Raw genomic sequence first — 23,608 nt, 5'->3', positions numbered from 1 at the left:
CACTATGCTTTGGTATGCTTTATTCACAACTGAATAAAGGAGAGAAACACAGCAGTGTTCAAGAGAAGCACCTTGAAGCACCAACCAGGACATTAGCATCTATACATCAAATCTACTGAAGGATAAAGATTTAAATCTGTGTAATAATTACAGCATTTGGGACAAATCCTGGAAGAATTAAACCAGCTGGTAAAAAAAGAAGGAACCAAACTCTCTGTGGATCACACACAACAGAACATTTATGACTAGAGCAAAAGAATGTGAAGCTGTATTGTGGTACTGTATCTCTGGAGAAAAATATACATGTATTTAAACCAGTACATTTTATTTTTTTGAAAAGCCACAGATGGAAATTTCTAAGGTCTGTTAAAAGCACTTAATCTCATATGTGAGATTGAACTCCATATAAAAGAAACAGGAAACAGTAAAAATTACACTTTCATTGGACTGGTATGTTCCATGTCCTTCTTCCATGAAATCTAAAGCTAATGAGAAGATTCAGTTATTTTCAGTCAGAAGACAGACTTTGCTTAATGGTCAGAGTAACTAGGAACCATATCACTCACTAAACATAGCATAGCTTGAATGTAGGGAGGAAGCTGCCTTCTGAAAGATGCACTTGAGTTCTGCAAAATTGCTTCTTGTAGGAATGATTTCAGGAGAGGATAATCACAAAATAATTCATTTTATGTGTCTTGCTTTTGGCTGGGATAGAATTAATTTTCTTCCTAGTAACTGGTATGGTGATGTGTTTTGAATTTCAGATGAGAATGTTGATAGCAAACTTTTAGTTGTTTCTGAGTAGTGCTCACACAGAGCCAAGGACATTCCAGTTTCTTGTTCTGTCCTGCCAGCAAGGGAGCTGGGGGTGCACAAGGAGCTTGGAGGAGATCGAATCAGGACAGGTGACTAAAGGCATATGCCATATGGTGTCATGATGAACAATGGGGAGCTGATCCAGGAATCTGCCAGTGTAGGAAATAACTGAGTGTTGGTCATTGCACTGTGAACAACGGCATTACGCACCACTGTTATGTATGTTCTTTTATCATTATTATTGCTTTACTTCCCTTTTCTGGCTTATAAAATAGTTTTTATCTCAACTCATGAGTTTTACCTTTTTTCCAATTGCCCCCCCATTCTACTTCAAGGGTGAGTGAACAGTTGCATGATACTTAGCTGCCTGCTGAGTTAAACCACATTATTTTAAAACATCAGAAGAAACAAAATGAAACAAAATAAGGAAATCAAGAAAGACAGTTGACCTAATGAACTTAAAGTTTTGTCAGGAAATAATGAATCAGCTTCACTGAAATAGTATTTAGAATTTCTGTTTCAAGTGGTGAACAAGGAAATGAAGGTGACACCATCCAGATAACCTAGATTGAACAGGATACCAGGAACAGGGGTGCAGATGAGAAAGAAACTGAGGCTTGAAGAGAATTGTGTCTATAGAAAATTGTCTCCTTTGCTTCTTTACCTTCCTAGAAATATTGGAATGAAAAAAAAAATAAAAATAAAAAATAAATCTGCAGTATCTATTTATACCTTTATTCACAGTAGCACCAGTAGCACTCAATGATTATGCTGTACAACTATGCGATCAATAATTATTGACCAAATAGCAATAAAAAGATTATTCATTTTTTTGTAGAAATAGCAGGAACTAATTTTTCAGTATAAATTGGTAGACATTCAGGCTACCTAAACAATAGCTTCAAATAAAGCTCTTCTTTATACTTAATCAACTCAGTAAAATAACCCTAAGTAAATTAGGAAAATTCAAGGTTCTCTTGTTTTTGAATTGTAACAAAAAGTATCTCAACAACACGAAATATTAAAAATACTAGGTATATAATTTCTAAGCAAATCCTCTCTTTATTTGTATTCCATTCACTGTGGTGTTTGGTCTAATGACCTAATGCCTGAGCAAAATTATGTCCAAGAACAACATACAGACTTCTAACAGTTGCTCCAGATACACACAGTAATCCAATTCGTTTAAGGTTTTTCCTCTGTTTAATGGGAGATGGAAATGTATTTTTCCTCCTTACAAGAATTAAAAAAAAAGTTTTCCATTAATGGTAATCAGTCTTTGGATTCATATATTTTATTAATATGATGTACTGTTTCCTTCCTTGAAGTTTATTATCACAACCTCAGACATCAGTACCATCTAAAAAAAAAGCTGACTTTGTTATGCTTTTTAAAAACAAGAAGAAAACAACAATAACAAATGGAAATACAAAATGCTTTCATTAATGCATTCAGGACAGGAATACTCTCTTCATGATGAACAACACTGCATAACTGATAACTACAGGACTATGCACAGTAATACTGCAGTAGAATAAATGTATGAAAAATGAAAGTTTTTGGGTTTTTTTTGTGTTTTTTTTTTTAATTAGTGCAATATGATGTCAGATTTAAAACAGCTACTTCATTCTCTTTAAAAATACATATACATACATATTTATTTTTTACTGTAATTGCTGGAGGAAATTTCTAACTCTGTGCTGTGTGTTTGCTGCCTTGATAAGATTCTTCAAGTTTTGTTTCAATACGTAATGAGTTCTCTACAGTAATTTGAATGAGTGTGTAGAAAGAGGCTATTAGAGAAGTATTCTCTTTTATGCATGCTATGAAAGGGATATGCATAGTTAAATTAAGAGTCAATCTGGGCTTCATAGAGAACTTGACTAATGCATTTATCATTACCTTTACAAACACACTTTAGCAAATCACGGAGGTTTCTGTGAAAAGATAAGCAAGTACTGGAGCCTTTTCTTATCTTGTAAGAAAACATCCTACTTTTGTCGATTTATTTCACAGTATCAAATTCTGGTGCGGGTTGGAAGGGACCTTAGAGATCACCGAGTCCAACCCCTGGGATTCGAGCCTCCTGTGTAGCAGAACGGCACTTCTACCACTTGCGCCACAGGGGGATTCAAACCCAGGTCTCTGGTGTTGCAAGCGGCATTCCTACCACTGAGCCACCGGAGGCTCCCAGAATTTTTATGCAACTTAAACAGCATATTCTGAAAGATACTTTAAATATATATACATATATGTTTACATATATGTTTTTACATCTTAACTTGTTATAACCAAAGAGTAAATCTGGAGATACTCAGCAGTGACAGCATACACATAGTATGCTATTCATCTCACTTCCTAATTGATTTTATAAATTAGCTAAAACCAGATTTCAGCTTTTTTTCCTGCTCTTCCTGTGTATTTCTCTGAGATAATAATGTCTCAAATAACACTGTAGATCAAAAGAGGTTTTGTCAGGCCAGGTATCAAAACACCACCAGGAGAGAAATCATTCAGAATCTTGCATAAGATGAAAACAATAAGGTTTCTGATACTTCAGATCCCATTACCAATTTATGAAGTGGAGACAAACCCACACTCCAAAGTGCTTTTGAAGAATTCTTCTTGGTTCATTGCTAAGTAACTGGAAGATTGATTGCATGTTTTCAATCTGAATCACACAAACTTTCCACTATTTTCCTGGTCCCCTTTTTTGAACTTTTTGATAGTGTTAGCCATAAATGCCTCCAATTTAAAGAGAGAAAAAGCATGTTCCATTTCCAAATAAAAAACTGAGGCCCTCTCCCCCAAAAAAGACTTTGATTTTTCTTGTTCATATGCAACACCAAAATCCATCTTACAATGTAAGTGTTCCAAAGATTTTCATATTAATATATGCTGTTCTTTTGTTGTTGTTTTTGTTGTTGATTTTCTAATGAAGAAAATAAATTTGTCATTAGATCATGTTTTCAGAACACATTTTGCAGTGCCTTCAGTACAAAATCCTAACTCTCTGTCTGCATTATTAAGTGTAAGCGAATATTCAGCCTTTCAGAGGTCTTGCATCAGTTAGCATAATGTAGACCTGTGTTTCGAGTGGATAAAAAAGGGTGAAGTAAAGAAAACAGGCTACCTTCTATAAAACATAATATAGCAGCTAAAAATAATGATAAGCATGGAATGGAGCAATCACGAGGAAACAGATCAATTTTCTAATATCCACAGTGTGCCTTTCCCCTGTGTGTTAGAAAAATAAAAAGATTAAAAAAGAAACTCTCCCTCAACCTGTATCAGTATTCCTTCTTTCATTGTAATTTATTCATGTTTCAAGCCATTTGTTGTCCTAAGAGAAACTGACCGTCCGTTATGTTATCTGTTTATCACTAAAAGCACTCTGGTCCATTCAGGGTCAGCACCTTTATGTTCTAGAAGAAATAAGATTGATTGTGATTTCAAGTTTCCTCTAATTGTGGTACGTATTTTGGATAACAAGTTTTTTTTTTGTTGTTTTTTTTTTTTTTTTTATTTGAACAGGTTTTAGCTATGTGAAGCTGCTAGACTGTATAACTTGCTCTGGTATAACACATCAAGTTTGTTCAAGGAGCGGAAAATGCTAACTTCTATTCCAGTAATTGCGGGAACAGCAAGCTGTTACTAAATCAATGTCTCAATCTGGAAAATACGTTTTTCCATTTTGCCCTGCAGTTAAGATAGTGCCAAGAGGCCATTACCCAATGACTTTCTATTATATCAGCCTAGTATCAGACACCTCTGTACAGCAAATCACTGCTTTCTGAGCAAATCCTCAGGAAAACAACAACAAAAAACCCTAACCAAACAAAAACAACACAGCAGAGAGGCTTTCTGTAGGCAATCAAGACTCACAACAGTCAGTTTCACAGTCTGTCCACCCAGAAATCTACAGATAATCAACATCCAATTTGTTTTAAGTAACATGGACACCTTAAGCTTTCCCAAAATTCTTAACCAAGTAACTAATAATTCCTGTACAGGAAGTATTTAACCTCAGATGAGATACTACCTGGTTGTCAGATAACCTCTCAATGATAGGCTTTCACAAAATATGGCCAATCACTATCATTTTAATGATAGAAAACAGAGAGGAGCAGGGACCCTTCAACTTCATGTGGCTTGTTGATAGCAGACGTGATGTTGGGATTCAACATTTTCAAGAACTCACAAAGAAGGTAAAGTTAAAACAAAAAAGCATCAAAAACAAATCAAAGTGAAAAAAGAAACATCAGCTTGGAAAATTTACTCTAATAAACTATAAAAAAATTCCCCATTCCAAACTCAACCATTTTCATTTTTCCCATTTAATTTTCCCCTTTTCAAAATTGGAACAAAGAGAACCTGGTCAAGCAAATAATGCACAAATATACATATTTGTTCTGGCTGGGCTGACTGTGTAAGTAATTTAATCAGATACATAGTAAGACACTCATTTCTGAGATATACATTTCAAATAAAGCAAAATAACAACCAACTTTCCTTTCATTGTTGGAAGAAAAATGACTAGGAAACTCAAAATTTACTCTCCCAGTTCAGTAGCTACTTTCTTCTTGCATTCTTTATTTTCTACTATCTGGACCAGTTTAGAATGTGAACAAGGTTCATATAATTCTGTTTGTTTCAGTGCTAAACTTCCATTAAAAAAATCAGAGGAAAATTAATAATTTCAAACATTTTTGATATAGCACTGCTTATAAAGATCTTTTTTCATCTTCCTGGGTCCATAACGCAAGACATCAACTGACAGAACACTCTCTTCAGACCTTTAGAATTCAGAAAACTCTACTATGCACCTCTGCAAACACACTTCTGTTGTGAAGTATCAGTGTGCTTGCCATATTGTATTCACAATTGTTATTTATTCCATTTGCCACATTTGATATGACTTTTTTATTTTTAAAATCGTCAGCATTGATTTCAACCTTTTCTAATTTACTATTTCATTATCTTACTTCCTTCGGCTCTGACACTGTCTCTGACTGATCTGTCACTTGCTATACACATCACAATGAGCTACACAAGTGCACTTTTGATTTTCAGCTGTCAATTGACAAGGCCAAGGTCCAAGCATTTTTCCCCACTTCTCACTATATTTCCCATAGTCAGCAACTGTTCATATTTCTTCTAGAACATAAAGGTGCTGACCCTGAATGGACCAGAGTGCTTTTAGTGATAAACAGATAACATAACAGACGGTCAGTTTCTCTTAGGACCACAAATGGCTTGAAACATGAATAAATTACAATGAAAGAAGGAATACTGATACAGGTAATTATTTTTAAGACATGCCCCTAATAGCATAGAACTATATTTTTAAAATAAACAGCATGAAATCTAAATATTAATTTGCAAGGAGATATATATGTATGTTTATTACAGTTAACTAATATTATAATGTTGATGGAGGAAAAAGACCAAGACTCATTATGAAACAGATGCATAGCTTAAATAGTTTAGTATAGGTAGGAAAACAGTTTTAATTGGCAGATGCCTGGCAAACAGGATGGCTGCAGCAGATTGGGCAGACGATTGTCTCAGTGAAATGGTGCATACAACCTAAGAACTCCTGCTAAAAAAGCCAATGAACTCAACAAACTGGTACTTCAAGCACAAACATACTTCAACACATACACAGCTTTTCAACTACAAGATACACACTACTCAATGATCCACATTTTACCAATACATTGTTTTATTGAGAATAATCCTTAGGAGGCAAACTTGTTGAATATTTATATACAAAAGACAGAAAGGAATATTCATTATAAATTTTCAACATTTATTTTCAAAAGATTTATATCTTGGAAAATAACCAATTATTAAAGAACAACAAAAAAAGAAGGAAAGGAGGTGCCAGGAGGAGGACAATTTGGAAAGTCTGTAAGCTGTTCTACTTTTTTTCTTCAGAGGAAAGCAAAGGGAAAAAGAGGGAGAACTGTACTGGTTAATGAGGCAGTGTGAGAGGAGACTCCAGGGAGATAGGACACAGTAAAGATGACAGGACATCAAGGCTGCAAGATGTCTACTATCCTGAAGAACCTTTCATATATGAAATATTACCCAACGGGGGTATGAAAAATGACAAGCGAAGTACACAGAAAAAAATACTGAAATCCTACCAGTGATAAATTAAGTCAGAGGAGAGAAAACTGAAGATATGGAGATGTTTGTTCAACAAGAGGATAAGAAGAGTAAGTTCTGAATAAGATGCTTAACAGTTAAAAAATAAATAAATAAAAACCAATCTTAAAATGTGAGAATAAGCAGAGGGACATATTGACTCCAGGAATAGAAAGAAAAAAAAACAGAAAGAATGCTGAAAAATCCCAAATCAACACTATCAATTGAGTACAATAATTGTAAGCCATATGCAAGAAAAAATAAATAAAATAATGGAGGAAATGCAAACTTGAGAAGAAAAGACAGTCAGAAAATCAGAACCCATGGGAAAAACAAACAAACAAATACATTTTTCAGAAATAAGTATATAAATTTAATTAAAAAACAACAAAACAAACAAACAAACAAACAAAAAACCTTCAGATTTGCGTGAACAGAAAAAATCTAAAGGTTTATGAGTTAAGGCTTTTTAATAGGACAGAAGATTGAGCAACTACAAAGACCTGAAGATTGCATCATCCATCAGTTATAAAAATATCTGTTTTTCAGGCTTAAAAGGATCAGTATGGGGAGTACCTAATCTGACAGTATAACTGAAGATCACTAAACTACCAGTCAGCAGGCATTTACATGCAGTAAATAGGAAGTAATTTTTAATCTTATCCATCAAAATAAAGTAGAGATAAATGGTGTGGGAAGATCATGAAAATAAATGGGTATTTTACAGATAGGTTTTGTGAGCTGCAATTTAGGATCTTCTGTTTACAACGGATATGTATTATAAGTAAACATTGCAATTGACTCAGCACTAGACATCATTTTAAAAAGGAAGTCTGTACAAATGTAAAAGATCTAAATAATTTCTAAGGCTGAATTGCCTACAAAAGAGGGAAATCAGGGAAGTAGACATTAGCAAATGAAGAGATCCCAGGGAAGACAAGATGGAAAATAAAGAAAGCCAATGTGTTATTATTGATAAAAACAGTAACCTTACAAGTTCTAGTGTCAGACAGAGAAATAATAATATCTAATTCAGTGTAAAACAAGCTTTGTCATGGAAAAAAAATCTACAGTATCTGTATAGTATACAACATGTAAGAAGTTATATACCCTGAATTTCAAACTGATGTAATATATCTTCATGATGCAAGTAGAATATGTAATTTATTCTCCAGTTAACACATATGCATAGAGCAGGAATTGGAAAATTATGAGCTGAGTAGTAATAATTTTTTAAGTACTACTTTAAACAAGTAGAATCACCAGTGCTCAAACTACAGTATCAAAACTTCACAAAATATCTATCATTAATGAAAAACAAACAACAACAACAAAACAGATTCATTATTTGCCAGATAAATACTTTATGATTAAGTTATACAAATTCCTTCTGAATAATTGTAACTGGAAATGAATTTACATGGTAGAAAGGACAAAGTCAGGCAAAGCTACATCAGGTAAAGCCATTTCCAATAAAGATGTTCAAATCCACATGTCTACATTAAAACTGTTTCTTGTAAATCCCTTTGACTATACAACTTCCTAACCCAGCCCTAGAACGGAATGCATTGTTTGCCAGGGTGATACTCCTTTAAAACCATTATTAATAAGTTCAATTCTGAATAAGATGGTAGCATAGGTGATGCAATTATGGTAGATACACTTCTAAAATGTGAGGAAGAATTAAATTATGGATTTTATAAATATCAGACATTTCTTTATATTGCTGAGAAACATATTTCCTATGGGAGAATCTTCCACCATTCAGATGATAATCAGTCTACTAAACTCATCTGTTAGTTAAAATAAAACCAAGTAGTTTCTAAAATTATTAATGAGCAGAGATTGGTTGTATACTGAAATATACTCCAAATCCTCTCATGTTTCTGGTTAAATAATGTTTTAAGGTCCTTTAGACAAACACTTTCATTTTTTTCCATAAAGTTCTTAGACCAAATTTGCATTTTCTTTCTAGACTTCAACTACTTCAAGCAATTTAGCACATCTTTTCTGATAGTCAGCTTACTTCATCATATCTACTTATTTGTCAAAGGCTGAAACACATATAAAGTTTACATTCACTATGAGCTTGCAAATATTACAAATATTTATCTCCACACTCCATTATGGTTCTCTGGACACAATTTTGAAATAATGATTATACAAAGATTTTGTTGAATCCTAAAAAACTTGCGCAGGCTGTGAATTTACAGTTACAAATAGCCAAAATAACCTCTTGATTACCATTCCTCACTGTATAGGAGCTTTGAGAACAAAACTGCCAGCTCTCACATTCCCACAGCCATCTGTCAGGTAACATAGATGACAAAAGGGCTGAGGTGCATTTTTTCCTTCCAAGAGGACAAAAACAAAGCACAGGTAACACACAGACATCAACCTATTTTTTAAAGTTAAGTCAGATTTATGACATCATGAATCTTTGCACTGGTTTCTGCAATAGGGAATTCCACACAGAAGAACAACTGCTCTCTCAAAATCTTTGTTAAAAATGTTTTGTTCATTACTTTTTAAAAAAATATTTCCAACAAAGATCACTGATATTCGGAGTGTTCTGCTTTGCAGTCTTTATTTTAAATTGAAATGCATCTGTTAGCTATTTTTACGAGAAGAACAAACTGCAGTGCCAAATTTCCCCTCTTAGTACAAGGGGATAAAATACTAATTGCTATTCCAAGCTGTACATAAGAGAAAAATATTGCAGAAGCAATGGAAAGAGATCTGAGGAGCAGCAGTAATCATCTGGCTTCCAAAATAGATTTTGGCAGTATACAGAGCATAAACATTTATTACTCAGCCAAGCAGCCTAACAGACGCTGGAATTTCTCGACCTTCTATAATGTTCATGATGATTCTGGATATATATCATGTTTTTTAGTTAAGAATTATACGGTGAAAGTCAGCTACACAGAATGATGATGATAGTGGTAAATTTATCAGAAAAAAAAAAATATTTTTTTTCACTTTTTTTTTTAAATAAACTGTTTAATGTTATGCAGTTAAAAATAAAAAAAAAAAGAAAGGAAAACAAAAGGAAAGAAAACAAATGGAAAGAAGGAAAGGAAAGGAAGGGAACGAGGAAGGGGAAGGGGAAGGAGAAGGGAAGGGGACAGGGAAGGGGAAGGGGAAGGGAAGAGGGGAAGGGGAAGAACGGAAGGGGAGAAGCGGAAGGGAAGAAGGAAGCGGGCGCGAACACGAAGGGGAAGGCGAAGAAGAGAGGTGAAAGGGGAAGAAGGGAGAGGTGGCCAAAAGGGAAGGGGAAGAAAGGGAAGGGGAAGAAGGGGAAGGGGAAGAAGGGGAAGGGGAAGAAGGAGAAGGGGAAGGGGAAGGAAAGGATTTATTGTAATACACGTTGTACAGATGCTTACTAGAAGACTGTGAAGTAGCCAAAGAACTGAAGCTGTATTACAAGCCACTTTTAAAATGTACAAACAATTCTCAAAACGTACAGCTGTTACCTACTACTGTGGGCACTTAAATTTCTATCAAAGAAATGATAGTTTACCTAAAGGTAAGCAAGAAGAAAAATCACAAAAGTGTTCAAGATATGTTAACTCTGTCTAGGGTCATAAAATTTGCTTGCAGAAATAATTGCTTATGAAAATAAAATTAAACAATAGTTTTAAAAGACTTTTCTTTTATGGCTATATTCCAGTCACTCACGGTGACTCACTCACTGGAAAATAAAAATGGTAAAAATGTTGTATCTATTGATATAAAAAGCACACTTTTTTTTAGGTGTTTGCAGGTTTTTTAACATGACAGTCAGACCCTAGAATCACTCTTTTTTCGTGATCCATGTATGCTGCTACCTCTGTAAAGAAATTCACATTTAGAACTTTGGATATAATTTTGTTACATACTGAAGTTGCACTCTTCATATGGAAATCATAGCCCATTTTCATTTTTTTGTTAAGGGTTTGTAGAGTAATACTACCTAGTATTCTATATGCACATAAGTGTTCTTAGGGTTACTATCTAAAAGTTAAATTCCACACAACAACTAAATATTTAATGGCTAAATTTCACATGGTGTTTAAAAAAAAAAAATTAAAAAAAAAAACCTCATGATTACAGACAAGTTTCTGTAAGAATTTAACTTCCTGCTATTAATACCTGTCAACTGAAAATAAAAGGAAATGGCCTATCTCTTCTCTGTGATCCTGCCACTTAGATGCACTTTAGTTATTAAAGCCACAATCCTAGAGTAATCCTCTATGTCTGTCATTCAAGCACACCATATAAGAGTATCAGCTATGATGATTCTTTTCCTCATCATACTGACATTTCCATTTTCATCCTTCTGTCATTTATATAAGCCACACTGAATGGTCAACATGAATTTTAAAGAGCTCAGGTCACTTCAAGGTCTCTCTTCTTGATGAGATTTCAGAAAAGGAGAAAGGCTGCATACATAAAATTATTGCCCTAAACAAAGAACTCAAAAATATGGATAATATTTTATTTTTTTCCATAATTATTTTTAAAATTATGTAGCCATTTTGAATGCCAAAATGTCTTCTTAATGAATAATGATTTTATCTTTATGATGAACAGACACACAGACTGTGTCTTGTGCCCCCCCCCAAAAAAAAAAAAAAAAAATTGTCATCCTGGAAGACAATTTAAGTATCAAATGTTGAGATACTGTTGCAATTAAAAATATCCTCAGCAATTTGTGTGTATATTTATTTGATCTTTAAACAAAATTTGGAAAGAATTTATGCAAATTCGCAAATTCTTCACTAGTCTTGCTACTGCAATTCTGGAAATGCACTGCATGCAAGATAAGTACTTACATCTTGCAAAGGATGTTATTTTCTTGAACCATGTATGTTCTTGGGAAAACTAAAAAATGATTTCAGTAATTATATCTGCCTGAGTCCAAAACAATGTAAAGATCTGTCAATAATTCTTTATATTAAATATGTATGCAGCACACAGAAAGAATGGATAAGAAAATCAGAATATAGGAGTATGTAGGAGTACATAGGAGAATATCATAGGAGGTTTTGATTCATCACCAGTTCTATTTTGGAAATTCAGATCCTTCCATAATGGTCTCTAATGAAATCTCCAGCTAATACATAAGATAAATTATATACCTAATAGAACAAATATTTGAAGCATCATTAAAGGAACTAAAAATAGAAATGAATAACCGATTTGTAATTTATTTGCTTTGAAGAATGGGACATAAGTTATAAGCTTAATACAGTAAAATCAGTTTGTGCATGTGCTACTTACAGCCTTCATAAATATCAGTTGGTATGTGAACTGCTGCATGTTGGTAAGACGTTTGCCGTCGGAAAACAGGATCTTCTTCAAATACTGGTCTGATCCTCTGGCTGCCAGATTCAGTGTCATTCTTTTCAGGCTTTTTAAAAGAAGACATGTAGAGTACAAAATATTACAAAGAATGCTAAAACAATTCCGCCTTTTACATAAAAGACTCACAGACTCTATAGCTAAAATTTTGCATTACTGTATAAAATACTTATTTGCTCCATGTCCAGACATACTTGTGTATAATTCAATATGAGTTACAAGTTATCAGCGGAACTCAGTAGAACTAAAAGCTGCAAAAAAGAAAAGTCTAGCATCTTACATAGCTAATTGCATGATGTTAGGTACTTATGTTATCCTTTTATTACTTGTAATAATTTGTACTGAATTTTAAATATAAATACTGTTTCTCTTGATTTTTTTTTTAATAACACTGTAAATCAAATACCTTAAAAGATGATACCAATAATGCACAACTCATAAATAGGTTTCTGAGAAACAGTGATGCATATGTAAGATGGAGAAAGGAAATGGAGCTTTGCCTGCCTCAGTTTTCTATCCTCTCTTACCTTCCCCACTGCTGCTTCTTCCCTTGCAATCCACTCAGGTATTTAGATTAGGATTTAAAAGTTTTGTGAAGCAGAGCTTTGTTTTTAGTTCAGATGAAAAACTGCATGAAAACCAAGGAGGTAGTGAAAATCAAAAGGGAGCTGCTATTGTCTTCACCAGGCTCAGCTACAGATGGAACAGGAGTCTCCATGGCATAAGCAGATTGCCACTTTAATTAATAATGAATCAACTAGGATACTAAATGATTACTTAGTACAGCAGTTATAAGCAATTATATGGATATTTTTAATACTTCAGAGTCATCACTTTTTAAAAATGCATTATAGTTAAAAAAACAGTGCTGAAAAAGAAGCATTGGTCTGATGATTCAGGTACACCATGTGCTGAAGCTATTCTCTATGTACTTCCAATAAGGAAACACTTCTTTAAAGAAAGGGTAGTTAAGCACTGGAATAGGCTCCCCAGGGAGGTGGTTGAGTCACAGTCCCTGAATGTGTTTAAGAGCTGTTTAAATGTGGTGCTCGGAGATATGATTTAGCAGAAGGTTGATAGAGTTAGGGTACTATGGTTAGGCTGTGGGTGGGCTTGATGATCTTTGAGGTCTTTTCCAACCTGAGTAATTCTATGATTCTAACAATCATACTTCTTCATTTCAGTTCTCCTCAGAAAGTCATGTTTAAGTTTTGGAAAATGAATCAGAAGAAAGGGAAATACTTGTTCAATGCAATCCAAAACACCTCAATTCAGTATGCTACTCGCTTAACTCCACCAGAGGTAATATCACTACAGCTTACTCTGAAGTAAACTGGAGCTGGTATCAGTAATAGCTATATATCTGTAACCGAGAACTGGGATACTATGCAACATGAAGCCTACACAGAATATTTCATTTAAAAAAAAAAAAAAAAAAAAAAAAAGGAAGAAAGAGAAAAAGAAAAAAGAAGAAAGAAGAAGAAAAGGAAAGGAAAGGAAAGGAAAGGAAAGGAAAGGAAAGGAAAGGAAAGGAAAGGAAAGGAAAGGAAAGGAAAGGAAAGGAAAGGAAAGCAAAGAAAAGCAAAGAAAAGCAAAGCAAAGCAAAGAAAAGAAAAGAAAAGCAAAGAAAAGAAAAGAAAAGAAGCTACGCACACAAAACCCAACAAAAAACACTGAAGGAATACTATTACAATAAAATATCACAATGAGTGGATGTCATACGATTTTTAAAATAAATTTTCTATAATTGACACTTGAGAGGACAAGAGCACATTAAGACAGAAAGTGGGTGAACCATCAGATCTGTACTACAGGGTTCTGCATAGCAATTTTTACACTGGAGTATATATTTTTAAATTAGAATTCCTAAAGTATTTGAACATTAATTTTTATCAGTGCTCGGTGCCATTCTGAATAATAGAATGAAACTGAGCCTTCAGTCTCTTCCATAACTAATGTTCTATGGAAGAAACTTAAAGTTTACTACCAACATTTGACTGAACTTCAATGAAATAGAAAGGTTTTGTGTAATATACTAGAAAACCTTAAATATTCAAATACAAAGTCTACTTTCCACACTTGTAATGGTACACAGACTTACAGAACTGAAGCCACTGGACATTTTCTAGGAGCTCCCTGTCTTTTTTGAACTGAGGATCACTGAGGAACTGAGATCTGGACAGAACAGGCTAGCATCGGAAGTGTTACAGGCAAATTGATGGCTTGTAGTGGATTCTTTTACAGAAAGTTACTTAGTTTTCAGTTGGCAACTACATGAATTACAAGAAAACTACATCTCTATTAGAGGAGAGGGGGGAAAAAAAAAAAAAGAAAGAAAAAAAAAAAAGAGAGAGAGAGAATAAAAGGAATGATGAAAAGGAAAACCCCAGCATTATTCATTATTTAAGTCTGGCATTTCTATGAAGAGTTTGCCTGGATTGCTGAAGCGGTTGTTTAATTCTTAATAACCTTCTAAACTTTGCTTTCAGGAAAATAGCAAAACACCTATTTTCAAGGAATGTAATCTAGTGTATGAATGTAATTAAAATTCAACTTCAACCAATTTCTCTCTCAAGTCAGGAACTGAAACACAATCAATATTGGCACAGATAATTCCCACATGAGATGGTGGCTGAAGATTAATTTTCTATCTATTTAAATCTGGTCTTCACTTATTGAATTACATTGTTACCCACCACTGACAGTCAGCAAAATATCTTAATGATTTCCCTGCAATGAATCTCCAGACACCTACTCCTTTGTGAGGAAGATAAAATCCATTTCTTCTTCAGTTCACATGTGTGCAAGTTTTGGCTAATTTTTTTTATTTTTTTTTCCCCCCAATAAATATTTTTTCTTGTGTCTGCACTATCAGAACTAAGAGAAACTGATGTCACTGGTAAGATTTGGATAAAGTGGATTCTTCTATAGATATTTTGTTTGTTTGTTTGTTGTTTTTATTTTTATCTTGCCTACTTATGGTATGATCCAAAATAAACTGGAGGTTACTTTCCATTTAGGGGGACATTTATACTATAATTTCATAAACCAAAACATACTTGAAATAATGCAACTGCTCTCTCATGGGCTTTGTGACTTAAACTATGTTATGTTCATATAGTAACTGGAAGCTTTATGCTACAAAGTACCATTGAAAGATGTATCTAGAAGAGCAAACTGTCATTAAATGAGAATGAAACAAAACAGGTTGTAAAACTCAGATACAGTTTAATTCCCATTTCACTGCAATTAAACGTATCCTGATGCTTTTTCAAAGCACTGAGTTACTTAGTACCATGATTATTACAATAGGAAGATAAATAGAGACTACTGTGACATCAACATGTGAAGATTCATATATTCTATCTCCAGTATTTTCCTTAGCTACAAAGGTAGGCAAAATGAAATATACATTCCTAAGGACATAAAAAGCAATTATGAGGAACCTCTTCCAATTCTCACCAGGTTTTAAGGATGAAGGAGAGCTGCCTTACAATAACACCAGCATTGTTTCATCAGTCCCTGACTTCTGTAAATGCTTCCTAAAGTTATATTCTTCCATTATGGGAATATCTTCTAACTCACAACTCTGTTACCAGGCTTAGGGACCTAGCAGACTGATGCAAAGAAGGCACTTAGAATCCCTTCCTTACTAAATCATTAGCCACCGCCTACTTAGAAGTTTCTTTAGTCTTCCCTTTTATGTCATTGTTAAAGAAGCACTTCTCCACATCCCTCATGGGTAGCACAGCTACTTCTTGAGTTCAGCGGTCACTATGTATGCTCCCACACGAACCTCTCAAGTTCACCAGGTTCTTTTCTATAAAGGGTGATGGCTTGGGGAAAAAACAGGGGGTTTAAGACCAGGATGGTCCCTATGAGTGTTTTTCCTGTCAGCTTCTAAGTTACTGGAAGCAAGTGTCTACTTCAACAATGACTTTTACAGTAACTTGACTGGTTAAGATGATGACATTAGTCACACTGAGGATTAAGTGGTCATGTTAAAATTAGGGCACATCTTAATTTAACTGATTTAAATATTTCAAGCCAATCAGAAAAGATAGAATTACTTAAAAAAAAAAAAAAATCTTTTAAAATTCATGGCCTCCTTCAAATCACTGTATTTAGATCCCATTGGAGTACTTATAGTAACAACAGAAGTAACATTACTAAAGGAAACAAACATACAGATTATGTATTAAGGTCCTGCAGAATACCTACCCACCATTTGCAATTCCAAGATGAAAATGCGTTCTGGATAATTTAGATTTTTCATACAACATGCAAATTACAGGGTACTCTTGTTGAAATAAATTACACTGCTGGTCTTTTACTATCTCCACATCTGATTAAAGATAACATCCCTTAAGGATAAGATCTATTAAATCATCTTAATGCTTCATCAGGAATTAGTTATAATGCCCGCTGAATGTGAATATTTAATTAACTGGATTTTTTTTTTTTTTTTTTTTTTCATCTGATGCAGCTGTCTTTGCCATGTTTTGCTGTCATTGACTGATCCTGTTTCATAGAACATTCTTCTGTTTTAGTGGTTAGAGTCCAGATTTTGTAAATCTTGCAGCGTACTAATTGGTTGCTCTTTATTCTTAATTTGTCAGTCTTCTGTGTCAATAACAACATTAACCACAGTAAAGCCCTGCTCTGGGAAAGAGAGTGGACTACATGACCTCCAGAAGTCCTCTTTGTCTATTTTTTTTTACTGTGATTCTGCATGTTAACACTAATGAAGCTGAACACACTATACAAACATCACTCATTAATTCATGCTTATATAAAATAAGAGCACAGCTTTTTACTAATTACATGACAGCTGTATTTAGGCAGATAATAAACATTAAATAAAACACAAAGCCACATATTCACCTCTGAGTTACATATGGTAATAAAGTTTCCTTGCAGGGTATACACAGTATAATAATTTGAGTTAACTGCCATAACACTGTTCAATTATATATGATTTTAAACAGCGTTAGTATGGTGAAAACTTAAAAATCTAATACATTAAAAGATGACATGAACAGAGGCTGAGAGGAATTTCAGTAGGATGTTCTATCAAAGAAAAAAAATAAAAACACATCAGAAAAGTGAATGGGAAAAAAAAAGAAGAAAAAAAAAAAGAGGAAGAAACATAATGTCAGCTTTAAAATATTGCAAGAACTCAAGGGAATTGTCAGTAAAGGAAAATAAATTCTTAAAAGGTCAGCTGAAGCCAAGTTCAAAAGTTTTTAAGTCTGGACAACTGTAATTTGTAGGATTTGTGTAAAATCACTTGCAATGCATGCCACAGAGGAGAGCTGCAAGATTAGCTGTAAGACACCCTTTTACAAACCAACTTTAAAACTCTGAAAGACTACAAGTCACAAAACAAAAGATAATTGAAGAAGAAAAAGCACAGGTAGCACCTACCAAATGGGTGTTTCTAAAGCTAAAATCCAGATTCAGCCCACTCAAAGTGATATGACCCTTCCTATTCAGCCCATTTCAAAGTGACATGTCAAAACACTCACACAACACTGTTAAGTAGAATTTGGCGAAAAACAACTCAAGTAGAAATAGCTATTTCTAATTCTATAAAAACTCAACAAATGATCACTTCATGTTCACTGCAATTGTAGTAACTCATGCATCTGATATTAGAAAGAAATATCCTCAAGGAAGCAATTTCCATTAAACTGATGATATGACATAAATTAAACCCCCGTACAGAGAATTCAAGATCTGCTCTTTTATGCAGATATGCCTTTCAGGTAGGATTCTCTGCTTTAAGAACATTCTCATCTTCTTAGGACATTGATGACTACAGTTATCACTCCTGCCATTATTATTTCAAAACTGTTTCACAGGTAGGAGGTAGCTTTGGGGCTGCCATATATTTCATTATCATGCATTTTTCTTTGCAGCCATGAAAATATAGTCATTTGGGAGGAGAGTAGAGATGTGCAAATTGGAATAAAAGAATATAAGCCTGACATAGTTGGGGTTTTTTTTTGTTTTTTTTTTTTTTTTTTTTTTTTAACCAGCATACTTAAAAATAAATAAATAAAATAAAATAAAATAAAATAAAATAAAATAAAATAAAATAAAATAAAATAAAATAAAATAAAAAATGCAAGAACACTTGCTCCCTGTGGCAACAGAGCATTATAATTTCAATAAGGAGATTTCTTGTGATAACTTGAAATAGAAGGACCTGTGGTCTCACAATGACACCTGGTAAAAGATACACATTCCCAAAAATTTTGGTACTGCTGCTGTCAGCCAGGCACTCACTGTCAGCTCAGATGTCCATTTTTCAAAGTATGGCATCCAAATCACACAGTTAAAATGATAATAACAGATTTCAGATATGAAAAAGGGAAGTACACAGCAAAAACATTGGTATATATACTTTTTTAAAAGACCTAGAAGTCATATTAACATGAAATTGCACTACAAAATATGCATTATACCTAGCCTAAATTAGTCCAAATCTAAATTTACTCCTGGTCACTAGTGCCATAAAACTATAAAGCACCAGATATCTAATCCAGAGTATGTTCAGTCTTGTTTTCAACTAAAACTGGCTCTCTCACTGTAAGAGATTGTTTTTTATACCACTACCTCAGTGTTTGATGAAGGACACAGACTGATGAAGCCCAAGCAAGTTCTGGTCAAAGGCTGAGAAATCCTTTGTCTGAGGGACACAAATGGACAAGGCCAGGGACAACAAGAGAGAGATAAGCTGTAGCTTAATGGCCAGGAAGCAGTCTTTTGTGTGGGCTTATCTTGAGGAAGATGGCCATCTCAGGGGGTGCACCCAGGGATGTCATGTAAGCAGAAAAAAGGGGGGATAAAAGAGGGATCAGCAACCATGAAGTCAGACCAACATTTGAACCGTTGTTTCTTAATCTTATGCCAGGTATACATGCACCAAAGAACCTCCTCTAACTCCTATAAACTGGAGCAAGACATTCACTGTCTGACTCATTTTTAATAAGTTAATCGTAACCTCAGAACCTACTTTGCAATACAAGACACCATTAATCAGTAGAGAAGAAACATGCTTGTATAAGTCTCTAAGCAAAGGCTGAACAGGTATCCAACAGTGCTGACAGTATGCCTTTAAATGATCATCATTTCTGCTAGTGAAGAAGTAAATCTAGAAAAAATATCTGTTAGAAAATAATTATGTTATTTGCGTACTTCTGCCCAATATTTACATTGGCCATAAATACAACTTCGGAAAACAAAGTTTGGAGTAAAAATTACTCTATTTTCAAAATATATGAAGAGCATTTTCTGGAGCAAGTGGGGTGATTGATGCCAATATCTCTCCATTTTGAAATGAGGACATACATCACATATAAGGAAAATGGGTTACAGGTTGCCCATGTTTAACAGGAAGGATTAGGGTACTCTTAAAAAAAAATAAATAAATAAAATAAATCTAGAAAGAAGCATATATATATATACATATAATAATTACCGCTATTATAAACTTACAAAGATCAGCATTTATGATGCAATTTTACTCTCAAGGAGATCTAGTATTTCTGATAGTCTATGGCTTCTTCATAAGGGGGAGTGGAGGGAAAAGCACTGATTTCTCTCTGGTGACAGCCACATGACCTGAGGGAATGACGTAGAACTGTTTAAGGATGTTTCATGTTGGTTGTCAGAAAGGGGCTCACCACTGAAGACTGGAACAGTGTCCCCACAGCAGTGTCTGCACAACTCTCTCAGACATATGGTCTGATTTTTGAGTGGTCCTGTGTGGAGCCAGGAGTTGTACTTGATGAGAGTCCAATTTATGAGTTCCTTCCAGCCCAGGGTATTCTATAATTCTATAATATTATTCCAAAATAATTTTAATATTTTAAACAGCCATAGGTACGCTCAGGATTGTTGTGGAATCCACACGCTGGCCCTAATCACAGGGTCAGTTCACATTTTCTTTTCTACAGATACATACACTCCAAGGGGAATTCTAGAGCTTTTATGTCAATTACATGACATAAAACCAAAAACTACTACTACACATGAAAAATAACATCACATAGAGTACTGTTGTTAATCATGATGGCAATACTAACATCATATTGTATATAAAATATCACTAATAAATCAGTGATGTTAAGTAGAAACACAACACTTGCCAGGAGACAAAACTGCCAGCTCCCAATTAAAGTGTAATGAATAACACCTTTGTGCTGTAAACTTCCAGAGAAGTTTGACTGCTTTAATGTGAAATAAATGTTTCTTTATTTGTAATGCTTAGACATTTCAGTTAAATCATGACAAAAGTACAGTCTGTTTTTCCTTAGGCTGTTATATCTTTTACGGGAAGGAATTAATAAAAATATTAGAAGAAAATGCACTAAGGTAGGAAAAGAAGAATATTAAAAGAGAAGATCAGAGAAATAATAGGGGAGGAATCGAGGAGGAATGAACTAAAGCAACGGAGCAATTCAATATATGCTGCATTACCAGAACCAATGGAAAAAGAAACATTTAATTTGGCAAGGTTCTATAAAGAAGACACAAAATCACTAGATATAAAATGAAGACCATTATGGAAATGAAAAAATGAGTGAACAGTGAAGCAGAGACAACTGTAAAAAGGGTGGAGAACAAATGACAAGAAGAGAAAATGAGAAAAACAGGCAAAGCAATATTAACACCTTTGGGAAAGGGAATATTAATGTGGTACCATTCAGCTGTCCAATATACACCCTGCATCATTTGTACAGAGTGATCTGACACAAGTAGTTGACACGTGCAAACAGAAGTACATGACACAGGCCACGGTATATCAAATGGAAAGGGATCTAGGGAACAGGACAGTGAATGAAACCCCGTGAGATCTGTATTAAATTACAAGTTTTGCCATTACCTTCCTATGTGATACAAAAAATGAGAATATAATACCTCCTACCTTGTTGTGAAGATAAAAACCATTAATTATCATGAAGTGCTAATATATTGCAACACTGTGGTGGAAATGAGCAAGTAGAATCTAATTACTGCTGTAGTATGAAGAGTATGAAAGTTGAATTATTGACTGATGGACTAAGAGCTTACAAATTAATTGTTTTATCTGGGAGACTAAGGCAAAAGAACATACATATTTTTCCTTAAAGTCCAAGTAAACACTGACATTAGATTCTAAAAGACTTATCTAAAAGATTACAGATAGAAATGAAAGAGTAGGATTTTCTGAATGTGGTACAAGAATGGGAAGAAGGTAAATAAAATACAGTGAAGAATGTTAATATACACACAAAAATAATACGTCGACTTAAGAAAGAGAATTGTTAATCTTGTAAAGCTATGACTCTAAAGGATTTGGAGCTAAGACAAGAAAGCTGGATCTGTGAGATGAATTTCTTCTAATTTTTAAACATCTAAAAGTTACAATTTGAAAGATTTAAGAGAGAAACACATACCTGAAAGTCATTCAGCTGACCTGTGTCAAATACTCAGCCCAGAATAAACCAAATAGCTGTACGCAGTGACTAGGTTAATCTCAGATACCTAATTTTAATGAATAAATTACTGGTACTAATTATACCTGCTTTTACTTTTAGAAAAAAAAACAAAAAACTGTCAGGTAGTATGACTAAATAAAGGTTTATGGCATAAAAGAACAGAAAGTATGAATTTCTCATGCAACAAAAAAAAAAAAAAAAGGATGGCAGAAGCAGTTTCACAGGTCATTGTTTCAGGAAAGATTCATTTAAAATCTCTGCCTATGAAAAAGGTGCTAAATTGTCTCATCTTCATATACACTCATTGCCAAGATTTCCATAACTAAAATATCTGATTTATTTTAAGACAACCTACACATAAGGTGATGTACAAGTAGGCTGACTAGTAAGGCTTGTGAGTGCCTTCAGAGCCCCAACACACTGCTACTTACTCACTACATCAACACTTCGGCCCCAAACTAAACTGTCAGAGACCCCATTGAGGAGGTACCATTAGGTATATGAGACCTAATCTATATTTGAATAATAGAGGTGTGCTACTCTAAACGGCACTCTAGAGCAAAGGCATTAGTTTTTGTCTACAGTTCCTTTGTTGACTACAAGGTCTTCCTAAGATGAAGTTGAACATTATGAACATCTTCCTTGCCCACAAATGCCCTACAATCTGATAATTTTCAGCTGTATTAGTGGGAAATTTCATTTTCTTATTGTCATCAGAGCTTATCAAGAATTACCTCTTATATTAAAGCTTAAGGAGGATAATTTTTAGCATTGTTATGTCAAGCTCAGCTTTATTAAACAACAACAACAAAAAAGAATTTACTGTAAATTTTACTAGGATGAACAAATACAGTCACTAAAAGAAAGGCTGAACCAAGAAGAAGGATTGGTGGCTAAGATATTTAATTAGAACTCATGGGAAAATTGTCTTCAGTTCAGCCACAAAAAGATTAGATATCCAGAAAGGTGTAAATGCTACAGTGTTACTTGTTTATTGACAGGTTGGCCATGACTAAAAAGAAGCTATTTTTAACTCAACAATAATGATTATTAAGACTTCATTCCAAGTGCTTAAAAGGACAGAAAAACAAAACAAAACAAAACAAAACAAAACAAAAATCTCACACAGAAATAAAAATAGGAGTTCTGGTGGAGTAAAACTGTTTTTCTCCAAAAGGAAAAAAAAAATACATAAAAATATCTGAAATAAAATCAAATAAATAAGTAAACTATGAAACAAAATTTCCTTTTATGCTTTGCCTAACCAATTTGAATTCACCTCAAGACCTTTCCCAATACCAATTGCATCATAACATAAACTGCCGGCTTTTTCATTGCAGACTATAATTTACCATTGCTGAACTATATGGTACATTTACCTTCAAAAGCTAAATGAAATCCAGTTTCATAACTAATGTGTACCTGAAATACTAGTGAATCTAATCATGAAAACAAACAAACAAGCAAACAAAAACAAACAAACAAACAAAAAAACTATCTTTCAAATTAAGGTTAGTTTTAAGAAGGCATACACATTACAGAACTTGAGACTATTGATTTGTTTGTGGTATCTGAAATCCAGTAATCATAATTCTATACAAGCGTATCAAATAGTTTTGCTTGACATGATATATGTACCTTCTTTAATTGCTTTACAGCAGAAGCATCAATTACAATAGTGATGCCATCAATCTCTAAAGAATACTTGATTAAAAAGAGCAAATGATGCATGCTGGCACTTCTCGTTGATACATTTACAAAATCTTTTCTGTGGCCTTATAAATTAAATCTATAATGAAGACAAG

At 33.9% G+C, this 23,608-nt stretch overlaps 1 protein-coding gene across 11 annotated transcripts in view; it reads right to left on the bottom strand.

Moving 5' to 3' along the window:
* The window catches only part of CACNA2D1 (calcium voltage-gated channel auxiliary subunit alpha2delta 1), a 325,793-nt gene that overhangs the window by 102,508 nt on the left and 199,677 nt on the right, over positions 1-23,608 (bottom strand). For all 11 annotated transcript variants that reach the window (XR_001558717.2, XR_001558733.2, XM_015879412.2 and 8 more), the window contains exon 6: positions 12,235-12,364. Coding sequence is in view for 9 of the 11 variants with exons in the window: in XM_015879412.2 (XP_015734898.1) it covers positions 12,235-12,364 (130 nt within the window). In the remaining 2 variants the exon portion in view is untranslated. The remainder of the gene's footprint in view (positions 1-12,234; positions 12,365-23,608) is intronic.

This window comes from Coturnix japonica, chromosome 1 (genome assembly GCF_001577835.2).
Source record: "Coturnix japonica isolate 7356 chromosome 1, Coturnix japonica 2.1, whole genome shotgun sequence".
NCBI lineage: Eukaryota > Metazoa > Chordata > Aves > Galliformes > Phasianidae > Coturnix > Coturnix japonica.
Note: the sequence above shows the minus strand (reverse complement) of the source record. Positions and strands in the feature narration are given on the sequence as shown.